Below are 13,877 nucleotides of genomic sequence, written 5' to 3' on the forward strand. Positions count from 1 at the left end.
GCTGATCGCCCCATGTTGGCCTTCAAGAGGCTGGATTCACAGAGTCACCCCCCCCCGTCCTTCAGAGAGCACTTTCCAAGGACCCTTCCCGAGAGAATCGGTCTACTCCTATCAGCCTCACTTCGAGAGGTACCTAAAATCTCTCCGCTCTGAGTCTGAATGCGTTCAGACTGTCAAGAAGCGAGAGGATCTTCAAGATTAATTGCAAGTCTCATTGCCAAAGCAAAGCAGTGCTGCATATTTTGCAGTGTACCAATCGGAGTGGGCCGTTTCTGGACATAGGGCAGGAAGAATGACTGTTCCTCCACCTCTGACATCTGTGAATTACTTTACCGCCTTCCCTTTCCGTCTGAAGTATGGGATAAGCTAGCAGTCCCAACGATTGTAGAATACGGAAATATGTTGTTGACGGCCTCTAGGCTCAGAGATTTGGATCTGTCAAACAACAAAGCCCTTCACGATCTTTGATTTGGTCTGTGGAAATCATTGAAATTGTCTAGATCGAAGCTTCCGGCATGGAACTTAGACATAGTCTGAAGTTCCTGATGTCAAAGCATTTCGAACCTCTCCTTTCTGTAAACTTAATATATGTGACCAGAAAGGCTAATTTTCTAACCACTCTAGCTACGGCAAAGAGGGTTAGTGAGGTTTAGCCATCATCAGAGGTTTGGCTTTAGAGGACATAATTCGGTGCGTCCTCTAAGCCTTCCGTTCTTGCTAAGAACGAAAACCCGTCTAACCCTTGGCCCAGAGGCCTGGAGATCAAGGGGATGGCACAAATTATTGGGCAAGAGCCACAGAGAGTCCTGTGCCCTGTCGGGGCTCTCAAGTTTTATCTTGATAAAACTAAAGAAAGTTGAGGTCATTCGGACAATTTTCGTGTCGTTCCGTAAAAAGACCAGACTTGCCCATGTCGAAGAACGCCCTGGCGTTATAGTTAAGGAGTTCTTTTAAAGAGGCTCATTCACTATGTTTGAACAAAGATTTGAAATCTTTTAAACTGAATGCTTATGAGGTGAGGGCGCGGCCTCGGAAGCATTTCAACAGAGCATGACACTCAGTAATATCCTGAGTGCCATGTTTGAGCGAAGCAACTCTGTGTTCGCTTCACACTCCCGACGGGATGTGAAGACGACATATGAGATCTGCAAGTCGCTAGGACCATACATATCCGTAGAAATATTATTGGGGGCAGGAAGCAGCACGAATCCTATCCTATAGAAAAGTGATAGGTGTGCTTTTAACTTTGAAGGGTCGGTCGCTTGAGGCGCTTTCCCTTTCTTTAGCCTAGAAGTTATGGGACCAACTTTGATAGGTTAGCTCAGGTGGTGGTTTTTAGCTTCGTTGCCCCCACAGTATGGTCAATATGGTCTAGTCACATTGTGGTCACGCTCCCGTTGACAGATCATCTAGAACTCACCAGCTACATAGGTCACTACCTTGCTGGAGACTCTAGTAAAGCAAAAGCAGACTTGGGTGACAGTAATCACGAAGTCAGCTATGCTAACAGGTAAGGAACCAAGATGTCAATCATCTGCATGTAATTTGTTTCCTAAAATCCTTCTATTCTGTCCCTTCCCACCTCCAATGGTGGGATTCAGCTATATATATATCTGACAGGTAAGTTTCATGAACAAAATGTTATTGTCATGATACAATAAAGTTTGTTCATACTTACCTGGCAGATATATATAATTAAGTACCCACCCACCTCCCCTTAGGGGACAGTGGTATGAAAAATCTGAATAGAAAATGGGAATGGTTCCTGATATCCGCCTCCCAGCGGCGGGAATGGATACTAACCACCTGGCCGACCACTGCATGTGCCCGGGAGTTTTGAAATTCTGTCGGACTTCGGAGAATACAGCTATATATATATCTGCCAGGTAAGTATGAACAAACTTTATTGTGTCATGACAATAACATTTTCCCTGTAGGATGATAAAACTAACAGAGAATATGGGTTATTATAGTGCTAATAATACCTGAAAATTTCATCAGCCTGTCTTGATTAGTGTATTTTTGGCAAATATTTTTACGATCGGCACCCCTCCAAACTGGAGTCACTACCGAGAGATTCAGTTCGGCAGCGAACGCAATGTTTACATTCTGCTCACCCACCCGGTAAAGAAGGGGTTAATGACACCTCAGTTAGGTATGTTGTGGCGCCATAACTCTATTATCAGCACCTTATGGCACCAATAACTGAAACTCGGCCTGTTATGCCGCCATAAATCACCAATTTTTCTAGCACCATAAAACTGGATCGCCATTAACCCTCTTACGCCGGAGCGGTAAATAAAAAATTGTCTCCCATGTGCCGGAGGGGTTTTGGAGTGAGCGTGGAAGCGGAAAAAATATTTTTTTCAAAAAATCACTGCGTGCTTAGTTTTCAAGATTAAGAGTTCATTTTTGGCTCCTTTTTTTGTCATTGCTTGAAGTTTAGTATGCAACCATCAGAAATGAAAAAAATTATCATTATCATATATAAATAATGCGATATATGATAGCGCAAAAACAAAATTTCATATATAATTGTATTCAAATCGCGGTGCGCAAAACGGTTAAAGGTAGCAAGTTACTTTTTTTCCGTTGTAATGTACACTAAATTGCAATCAATTTGGTATATAACACATTGTAAAACGATAAAAGCAACACAGAGAAAATATTATCACAAAATAATGCATGAATTCGTAACGCGCGGACGTAAACAAATATTTTTTTCAAAAATTCACCATAAATCTAAATATTGTCCTAGAGACTTCCAATTTCTTTCAAAATGAAGACAAATGATTGAATATTACTATACTGTAAGAGTATTAGCTTACAATTGCAGTTTTCGACCATATCTGACGAATTAAAGTTGACCGAATGTCGAATTTTTTTATATATTTTTTATATGCAATTATTTCGGAAATAAGAAAAGCTACAACCTTCAATATTTTTAGTGTTATTCTACATGAAATTGCGCACATTTTCATATATAAAACTATGAAATGCCTAATATGAAACGGAGCAAATATTCCAAGAATGGGACGTACGTATTTCGGAGATTTGTGGCGAAGAATCCGCGCGCGGAGGGAAGGAAAGATTTTTTTTTAAATTCACCATAAATCTAAATACTTTGCTAGAGACTTCGAATTTGTTTCAAGATGAAGATAAATGACTGAATATTACTAGACTGTAAGAGTTTTAGCTTATAATTGCGTTTTTCTACCATTCGGTAGAGTCAAAGTTTACCGAACGTGGTTTTTTTTCTATTTATCGTGATTATATGCAAATATTTCAAAAATGAGAAAAGCTACAACCTTCAATTATTTTTTGTTGTATTCTACATGAAATTGCGCACATTTTTATATATAAAACTTTATGTAACGGCTAATTTAAAATGGTGCAAACATTACCACAATCGCACGTATGATTTTTTCGGAAGAGTTACCTCGCGGACGTAAAGAAAATGTTATTTTTTTCATAAATTCACCATAAATCAAAATATTGTGCTAGAGACTTCCAATTTGTTGCAAAATGAAGGTAAATGCTTGAACAATATTACTAGAATATAAGTGTTTTAGCTTACAATTGCGTTTTTTTCGACCATTTTGGTAGAGTCAAAGTTGACGCCGAAGGTTGAAATTTTGGCAATTATCGTTATTTATATGAAAATATCTCAAAACTGATAAAAGCTACAACCATGGTTTGTTTTAGTTGTATTGTGCATGAAATTGCGCACATTTCCATATATAAAATATATAACGGCTAATTTTAAAATGGTGCAAACATTTACCACAAATCGCATGTATGAATGATTTTTTTCCGGAAGAGTTACGCGCGGAAACGTAGGAAGGAAAAAGTTTTTTTCATAAATTCACCATAAATCAAAATATTGTGCTAGAGACTTCCAATTAGTTGCAAAATTAAGGTAAATGATAGAATATTACTAGAATATAAGGTTTTAGTTACCAAAAATTGCGTTTTTTTTTTTTTTCGACCCATTTCAGTAGGGTCAAAGTTGACCGAAGGTTGAAATTTTGGCAATTATCGTTATTTATATGAAAATATCTCAAAACTGATAAAAGCTACAATCATGAGTATTTTATGTTGTATTCTACATAAAAAGAGCACATTTTCATATATAATACTTCATGTAATGGCTAATTTACAATGGTACAAAAATTATGTCAAAGTGACGAAATAATTTCCGAGATGTGTCACAGATACTTTTTAGTGGCGGCAAGAAAGAAATTCGCACTTTGCGCGCCTGCGTAAGATTGTAAACAAAAACAACACCTTGATCCGTGAAACTCCCAGCATCCCCCAAGGCGTGATTCAAAAGTTTTTAGGCTGGTAGGCCTATAAGTATTTTTCCGCGAATTTAAAGAAAAAAAACTTTTGTAAGTCAAACGTAAAAAGTCCCGTCGGCCCCACGGGAGACAAAAAATGTTGACGTTAAAATACGTCCAGTCGGCGTAAGAGGGTTAACCGAGTCCGCTGATAATTGGGGACTGCCTGTATAACTATAGCATTTCTGGGCTTAACCTGTGTCGCCCTGTGAAATAGTTCCTGGAGCAGGTGGGAGTTATCGTAGGGTCCTTGGTAGACAACAAGGTCGGCTCGGTACTCTCCCAGCTCTCCAGTTCTGTTGCGTCTTCCGGCCAGTCGATCCAATCGCTGGCGGAACGGCTGGCTGCTCAGGAGAATGCCATCGCCGGGATTCAAACCACGATCGCGGCAGGATCCCCCCTAGCTGTGCCACCTTCTCCTCTCCCAATGCCAGATTCCAGCCAACTGCCGGAATTCAAGGCGGCCAATCCTTGGAGGATTGCCTCATATGCCCCGTTTGTCAACGGAATGTTGACCATCGAAGGCATCGGAACTCGAAGGCGGGAAGACTTCGAGTTCCACCCCAGGGACCTGCAACCCCCATTCATTGGCTACGTCCGACTAACGGAAGCAGCCATGATGAGAGAGGACAAAGTTCCCAAGGAGACAGTCATCCTTCTGAGGGAACAGGCGCAGCAGACTCTACTGAGAAGCCTAGAGGAATGGGGATGTGAGAACACCCGCATCACAGCCTTTAGAAGTCCCTTCACCATTTTCCCTCCGGTGGAAGGGACTCCGCTACCACTCACCCTTAAGGTAGTGGAATCAACCTTTCAGGCAGCCCTGAAGGACGAGCCCCTGCCTCAACTCCGGGAGACGGAACCCACCTCTCTCCTGGTCCCAGGCTCCGAGACATACTTCGAGGGGACAGTTCCTACTTTCTCAGTAGGAAAACTCTAGGCGGACTGTGCCACCACTCTCTTTAGTGAGAGACTTCCCAGGTTGTCGGACTCCCTCATCCAGACGGAGTACGACGCCCGGACTAGGCTCGCGAGATCCCTTTCCTCTATGACTATGGCAGAGATGACGGCTCTTGTATACCAACAAGAGCCGTTGTTTAAGGTAATGGCTAAAGGTCTGCTGCACACCATGCAGTGTGACCTTTACGATTTCCTAATAGCCAGGAGGAATTGCAGGAAGCACGTTCTGGCGGAAGCTACAATCCGCCATGAACCCAACAAGCTGATAGCTTCCTCAATTTGGGGGACGGACCCCTATTCCCAGCACCAGGTTGGGTAGCAGAGGTCCTACATGAGGCTTCGAAAGTCAACCAATGCCTCAAAGTCAGATGGGGACTGGTAACGAAGCGGAGACAGGAATCTTCTGGTCCAAGTCAAAGGATCAAGAGAAACCAAGGAACCGTTCTCTCCCTTCCAGCCTCCTCAGCAGACGTTGGTTCAGGCAGTCCCAGCACCACAAGGGCAACCACCGTCGAAGGGTCAACAGCAATATCTTGTCCTGACCCGCAGTCCAGCAACCCCCAAACCCCTCTACTTCCTTTGCTGTCTCTCCAGCCTACAACTCCCACCTATGAAAGCCAGAACTTTCAAGCTTTCAAATAGGTTCGCGAGAGGTAGCAGAGCAAGAGGTGCCTCTTGGTTCAGAGGGTCCGGCAGGGCTGCAAGCAGGGAATGAGGTTTCCGAGGAGCAAGAGGTGGCCGCCCCTCGGCAAACCAGCAGTGAGAGTCCCAAGGTAGGAGGGAGACTACCTCTTCCGCCAGCGGTGGGGGTTTCAGCCCTTGGGCTCAGAGTATAGTGACCAAAGGCCTAGGTTGGAGTTGGCTAGAGGGCCCTCCTCCAACCAACAGATTCTATCAAGCACCAACAACGGAATTGGTAGAGTATACCCAAGACCTCCTTCTCAAAGGAGTAGTCTCAAGAGTCAACAATTTAAAATTTCAAGGACGCTTGTTCAGCGTTGCCAAAGACTGACTCGGAAAACCGAAGAATCATCCTAGACTTGTCCCATCTGAACTTATACATTCATTGCGACAAGTTCAGGATGCTGACCGTTTCACAGGTACGGACCTTACTTTTCCTGTGGGGCCGTCACAACCTCTATAGATCTTGCAGATGCCTACTATCATGTTCCCATAGCCAGACACTCCTGTCCATTCCTAGGCTTCAAACTAGGCAACAGATCCTACTCCTTCAAAGTAATGCCATTCGGGCTCAACATAGCCCCCAGGATCTTCACCAAATTGGCGGAAGCAGTAGTGCAAGAGCTATGGAAAACAGGGAATAATGCTAGTGGCTTATCTGGACGATTGGCTTATTTGGGCAAAGCAATGCAAGGAAGTAACGGTCAAAGTAATCAAATTCCTGAACATTTAGGTTTCCAATAAACAAAATCAAGTCCAGACTAACACCGAATCTCTATTCAGTTGTTAGGCCTTCAGTGGGCGTTACAACCGCGCACACTATCAATTCCTTGTCGTTGGAAAGGAAAGAAATAGTAAGAGCTACAAAGCAATTTCTCAAACAACAACAAACATCCCGGAGGTGCCAGGAGAGGATCCTGGGCTCACTCCAGTTTGCATCAGTCACAGACGTTCTTGCTCAGAGCCAAAAAATCTAAAGATATAAACAGAGTATGGCGTTCAAAAGCGAATTCCCCCTCATTTTGGGACCACCTTGACGTGGTGAGGGGGGCTCTCGAACCTCAGGAATCTCTTCCCAGGTTCGAACCCAAGAGTCCCATATGACATTATATATTTTCGAGTAAACTTATGTGGACCTTTCCATTTTTTGCCAAAATTTTTGAAAGCAAATAAATGAGAAAACATATCATGGCTTAACGTGGAGTTAAATCCGAAGCTAAATAGTGAGAACTGTGGTAGATCCATCATCTACCCGACAATGTTCGGACCTGTTTTTCAGGCGGAACTATTCTGTGGAGCTGGACCACGGATTCCAGGGGGGGCCTGGTTCTAGGAATAGAACTCTCGGCATTCTATCCAGTTTGCCCATAATGTGATTAGGATGGGATAATTGTATTAACATAATACTCTTAGTCCTAGCAAGCGGTTTCTCTACACTTGGGCCATACTAATCATGTTATGCCATCCCCTTTTGGGGTAGGGTAGGGATCGGACATTTGGGAGTCCTTTCTCACTTATGCCTTTGGCAGAAAATTTAACTTCGCGAAGGGCGAATGATATCTTTTCAAGAATTTGTGTGTGTGTGTGTGTGTGTGTGTGTGTGTGTGTGTGTGTGTGTGTGTGTGTGTGTAAAAACTCAAAATTTATGAACTGTGAAATAAATGATTTGAGTACGGAAATGTACCGCCAACATGCTTTGGAGAACCCATTAGAAGAAAAGGCGGACAAATTATGATATATACAGACGGCTCCAAAAATAATGTTGGAGTAGGAGCATCTGCATATTCGAAAAATATGTTAAGTAAAAAAAGCCTACCTTCAATATCATCAGTATTTACTGCTGAAGTCACAGCCATACAGATGGCTCTAGATATGATATCTGAGGCAAAAGCAAGTGTCTCTGTTATTTTCAGTGACTCACGTTAGCGCTATAGATGCAATAAGACAGTATAAACCAGGAAACCAAATAGTACAGGAAATTCAAATAAAAATTCATCAACTCCACCAATCAGGAATATCAATGGAAATATGTTGGATCCCAGCACACATGGGAATAAAAGGAAATGAATATGCAGACTCTGCTGCCAAATTAGCCTGCACTATCCCTCCAACAATTTCATATGCCCCAGTGTCAGACTGGGTAAAATCAGTTAAAACATTAATTTACCAGGATTGGAAAGAAGAATGGGCCTCTGTGCCAACAACAAATAAACTTAAAAATATAAAAACTGAAGTCTATGCATGGAGGACATCCTCACAGGAGGAAAGAGCAAAAGAGGTGATCCTAGCAAGGCTACGTATAGGACACACAAGATTCTCACATGGTCACTTGATCTTTCAACACCACATGCTGACCCAGTGAAATGTAACAGATGTCAAACACCCATGACAGTACAGCATTTGCTTGTTGAGTGCCCAAATGGACCCAGCAAAGATCTATTTATCTGCGTTCGGAAATGAAAAATATTCTTGCGGAAAGCAGGGATTTTTCAATTAATAAAATCATAAATTTTTTAAATAAGACGGGTTTCTCAAATAAAGTCTAATGTTTTTTTTTTTTTTTTTTTTTTTCTTCTTCTTCTTCTCAGGATTGATCCTGAGAACCAGCCCGAGAAGAGTCTACTTGAGACTCAGAGGTCTGAAAAACTAACACCTATTAATAATAATAATAATCAAAAGCGAATTGCAGGTCACGGGACAAACTAGCTTCTATCCCGGCGACCTTACGGAAACGTCTCCGCCCCTGGACGGAGACAAAGAATCTTTCAAAAGCAATTCCTCTACAGTTTCCTCCTCCATCATTAGTGATCCACTCGGACGCCTCACTAACAGGGTGGGGAGGATACTCCCAGCACGAAAAAGTTCAAGGAACTTGGGTCGTTAACATTCCCGCCAGCTACATATCAATGTACTGGAAGCCATGGCAGTATTTCTCACACTGAAACGACTCCGTCCGCCCAAGAACTCACATTTCAAACTATTCTGGACAGTGCAGTAGTAGTACACTGCATCAACAGGGGCAGATCCAAGTCAAGCCACTTGAACCACGTCATGATAGCCATCTTCTCTCTGGCAAACAAAAACAAATGGCACCTGTCAGCCACTCACTTGGCAGGGGTCAAGAACGTAGTAGCAGATGCTCTATCTTGCTCCGTTCCGTTGGAATCGGAGTGGACACTGGACAGGAGTTCGTTCAATTGGATCAGTCTACAAGTCCCCGGACTTCAAGTAGACCTCTTCGCCACGGAGTCAAACCACAAACTCCCTTGTTACGTGGCACCCAACCTCGATCCTCTAGCATATGCTACGGATGCAATGATCCTCGATTGGAACAAATGGAAGATTTACCTCTTCCCTCCGGTGAACCTTCTCATGAAAGTTTTAAACAAACTCAGGACATTCAAGGGCCAAGTAGCTCTAGTAGCTCCCAACTGGCCCAAGAGCAATTGGTTCCCTCTACTTCTAGAGTTGAGACTCCGACCCCTACGGATTCCCAACCCCAAACTAACCCAGTTAGTGCAAACTCAGACTGTGTCCGCTTCCTCTAGATTCAGAAAACCCTAACTTTATGGATTTTCTGAAATTTGCAGCTATGAGGAATGTAGAATTGATCCCCAGAATATTTCATTCTTGGAATCAGATAAAGAAAAGCAATCTACCCTGCGTGTCAATATGATTCATCTGTTAAGAAACTAGCAGAGTTCCTTAAGGTGTCAAACTCTCAAGTCATGACAATGAACCTAGCCATAACTTTCTTCAGATCATTGTTTGAGAAAGGTTTAGCAGCAAGCACTATCACTACGACCAAATCAGCTCTTAAAAAGATCTTCCAATTTGGTTTTAGCATAGATCTTACGGATTCGTACTTTACATCCATTACAAAAGCGTGTGCTAGATTAAGACCATCAACGAGACCTAAAACAGTCTCTTGGTTCTTAAATGATGTCCTCAAACTGGCCTCGGACATTAACAATGACTCTTGCAATTATATATCTCTCTTGAGGAAAACCCTATTTTTATATTTTGTTTAGCCTCAGGAGCTAGAATATCAGAACTGTCAGCCTTATCAAGGGAACCGGGTCACATTGAGTTCCTCCTCTCAGGCGAAGTCCTCTTATCCCCAGATCGCCATTTTCTAGCCAAAAATGAAGATCCACAGGACAGATGGTCCTCGTGGAAAATCCTACCACTACCTCAAGACATTTCCCTTTGTCCTGTCAACTCATTAAGAGCCTACTTAGGTAGAAGAACTCTGAAGTCTTCAGGTTCGTTGTTCATTAGAAAGGAAGGTGGTACATTATCCCTAAAAGGGATCAGGCAACAAATTTTATACTTCATTAAACAGGCCAACCCAGAGTCCTTTCCTTGGGCCCACAATGTTAGGGCAGTGGCCACATCTACTAATTATTTCCAACATATGAATTTTGACTATCTTAAGAAATATACAGGCTGGAAATCTCCGACAGTTTTCAAACGGCACTACCTAATACCCTTAGAAGCCCTCAAATTTCCAGCAGTGGCAGCTGGAAACACAGTTTCTCCTGACTCTTAATAATTCTTATAACTTCTTGTAGCCTTCCCTTCTGCCTGCCCCATTGCACCCTTACTTAGTTTAGTCGCCTCTATGTATTCTGTTACCTTGAGTATTGCTGTTGTTCATCATTCTAGTTGGGATTCAGTTCCATTGTTTATGTATAAGTCAACTTATGATCCTGTCTTTTGCCTACCCTGTATATAATTTACTTGTTTGATAGGCTAATTAATTTTAAGTTCTAACCCATGTTTAAGGGTTCATACTATTAACCTTAATTGTAAGACTGTAATTTAAGTTGATTATTATACTATTAGCCTTACAGGTGTTTATTTTTACCTTCTTAATTATCTGTACTGTCCCTCAAGCTTGGTGTTTTAGCATTCTCTGGTACTATTTCACAGGGCGACACAGGTTAAGCCCAGAAAAGGGATTTTGACGAAGGAAAAATCTATTTCTGGGCAACAACCTGTGTCGCCCTGTGAAACCCCACCCTGTAGTTAGATTGTCCTCACCCAGCTTACCCCAAGCTTGGAGGCTATCTTCAGGAATGATGTCACAGGCGTCGGAGGCGCTCACGGTAGTAGTAGCACAGCTCCTCCGTAGTTGGGGGTTTTGTCGAAGGAAGAAGCTAAATGGCAAGGGACCTCTGGTAGTGATTCCACTCGCTCCTTTACTATACCGACACTTCTATTAGAGGTGAGCGAGCCATTTATCTTGGCATTATATTGTTTCTTTTTTCTCTAGGATGAATAGCAATATTTATACCTAAGAAATAGTATCAAAGGAACCATTTCACAGGGCGACACAGGTCGTTGCCCAGAAATAGAGATTTTTCCTTCGTCAAAATCCCTTTATATAGTACTATCATAGCAAAGATGGGTGTAGAGCTTTGCGATGTGTGTGGATACTGTTTGATTTTATGAACACTGTGCAAAATTAAGCCTTAATTTATCATTATTTTGCATATTGTGCAAAATTAAACCTCTATAGTTTTTTTTTTTTTTTTTTTTTTTTTTTGTGCAAAATTAAACCTTAATTTATCATTATTTTGCATTTTGTGCAAAATTAAACCTTAATTTATCGTTATTTTGCATTTTACTTTTCAGTATATCTTATGATGTCACGTGGCAGTAATGTGATGACTGATTATGCTGAGGAAGTGCTTGCATGGATGCAGAGGAAAGAATTGGAACATCCTTCATACAATGGAAATTCACCACAGGTTACATTAATAGTTTTCTCTTTTAACATTTTTTTTTGCTCTTTACTGTATGATGACTTTTGGATAAGTTGTTTTCTCCTAAGTTCCTCTGAGCAAACGTTAAGATATTGATAACCAATAAAGTTAAGATAAAATACTAGATTAGTTCATACCCATCTATGTTCAGCACTTAAGGGAGGTACTTCAGTTTAATTAAGAAGGAAATGAAATCCTAGCACAGCATCAAGTTAGTTATACATATTATACTACTATGTAGTAGAAAGGAAACTAAATATATAGGAAAGAAGAAAAGGTTTAAGGATAATATAGTACATACTAGACTTTTAATATTAAAGAAATGTAATACATCACATTTAGTAAATTGCATCTATTTTCAAGCAACAGAGGTCAAAACAAGAAATGAATGCATTTGGAGCTGTTTGTTAATGATTGGTGTTTTTATAGCTGAGTAGTTGAGTCAGATTATTTATGAACTTAGGTCTGTTCCTCAGTAATGGACAGTCAAATGAATGAGTTCAGATGAAAGCTATAGATGCAAATTAAGAGGAAGAAATGCTGGTGGTGAAGGGACACTGATCAATGTTAATTATATTTTTCTTATTTCAGCTGGCAATGCGCAACACTCTTGTCGAGTTCATTCGTTTAGTGAGTGAGCGCCGAAAGTTGAATGTACCAACCACTCATCTTGCTGTCTATTTGTTGGATAGATTTATGGATGCTCACTTTATTTCTGGCCAGCAGTTGAAGCTCACAGCTCTAACAGCAATCCTTTTAGCAGGTATGTCCATTGTAGGTTGGTAAGTCTGCCACTACATTTATTTTGCTAACTGTGCTAACTTAAGTCTGTTTTTTAATCATAATAAAAAGTCTCACAAACTAGAAATAATGGCTTGATGTTGTTAGTACATAGCAAATGGGAAAGTCATGCATACTAATGTTTGAAGTGAATCTTACCAATCTATTATGATAGCTGTATTCCCATCCCATGTCAGGCAGAAGGAAGATAGTGAAAAGTAAACAAAATATAATAGGGTCTTTTGGTTGAAACATTCCATTCACCAATCCCTTTTGGGGGGTTTGAGCCTGTATAATTTTGATTTAGTTTTTCTCTTTCATTGGCCTGTAAGGATACATTGGAAAGTGTTTGTGTGATTTCACTAATTAGATAGTTATCTTAACCCTTTTGCCGCCAACCCATATTTGCACCCCTCACCACCAGCCTGTTTTTTAGCCGTAATTTTTGGAGCACGTACTTTTTTTCTAGACAGCTCTTGCGTCCTTATTTTTAACGCTGTCTCTCATTCTAGTCTCATATTTTTGGTAAGAGATTGAACTTTGTCATGTTGCCATCAAAAGTCTAAAAATATGTTGGGAAATGTCATTGCATATCAGGTAAATGTAGCCGAACACAAAAAATTTGATGTTATGTCTTACAGAAAGATTTCTAGCACCAAGGTTATTACTCTTACAGTTTTCATATTTTTTTCATCATATTCTACAACTCTTTAGCCATACAATAATATATATAACTTTATTTCTAAGCCCTTAGAAACGTATGCATACCATCAAAGAAACACACCTAGAAGTCATATTTTTTCTTAGAGGTAGTGAAATTACTATCACTCATCTTACAATAATCCAATTTTACGATGGGATTAGCAATTAATACTGATATGACAATCTCATTCATGGGTTCAACAATTTGGAGAGTAGGACTCGTGCCCGGTCGTCTTTCACCCCTCCCTGCTTGGAAGCCTTGCAGGGCATCTTCATCTTTGGTCTTTACAATGTAGGCTGCAGGAATTCTGGTCTCTGTGGTGGGCCTCGCCCCTTTTAAGGGTTCCTCTGCCTCTGGAAGTGAGAGAAGACCTTCATTGGTGGTTGGATGACTGGAATCTCTTGAAGGGTGTTCCTCTGCATTCTCTCCCCCCTGACTTCCTTCTGGGGGCTCACTTAGGTGGCTTCGTTGCCTCAGGCGTTTAGAATTTGGAGGACAAACAGCAGGATATCAATGTTTTGGAGTTGAAGGCAGCCTTTCTGGGTCTGGAGGAGTCGGGAGAAAGTTCTTGAGACATGTAAGCCGAAAATTGCTGTTTCTGGGAAATCGTCAAAAATCCTAAGAAAACCTTACTTTTAATGC

At 41.3% G+C, this 13,877-nt stretch overlaps 1 protein-coding gene across 7 annotated transcripts in view; it reads left to right on the forward strand.

The window, feature by feature from the left end:
- LOC135202381 (cyclin-J-like) overlaps positions 1-13,877 on the forward strand; it is a 197,005-nt gene that overhangs the window by 15,167 nt on the left and 167,961 nt on the right. For all 7 annotated transcript variants that reach the window (XR_010311725.1, XM_064231754.1, XM_064231753.1 and 4 more), the window contains exons 2-3: positions 11,622-11,737; positions 12,344-12,515. Coding sequence is in view for 6 of the 7 variants with exons in the window: in XM_064231754.1 (XP_064087824.1) it covers positions 11,622-11,737; positions 12,344-12,515 (288 nt within the window). In the remaining variant the exon portion in view is untranslated. The remainder of the gene's footprint in view (positions 1-11,621; positions 11,738-12,343; positions 12,516-13,877) is intronic.

The sequence above is a fragment of the Macrobrachium nipponense genome, chromosome 30 (genome assembly GCF_015104395.2).
Source record: "Macrobrachium nipponense isolate FS-2020 chromosome 30, ASM1510439v2, whole genome shotgun sequence".
Taxonomy (NCBI): domain Eukaryota; kingdom Metazoa; phylum Arthropoda; class Malacostraca; order Decapoda; family Palaemonidae; genus Macrobrachium; species Macrobrachium nipponense.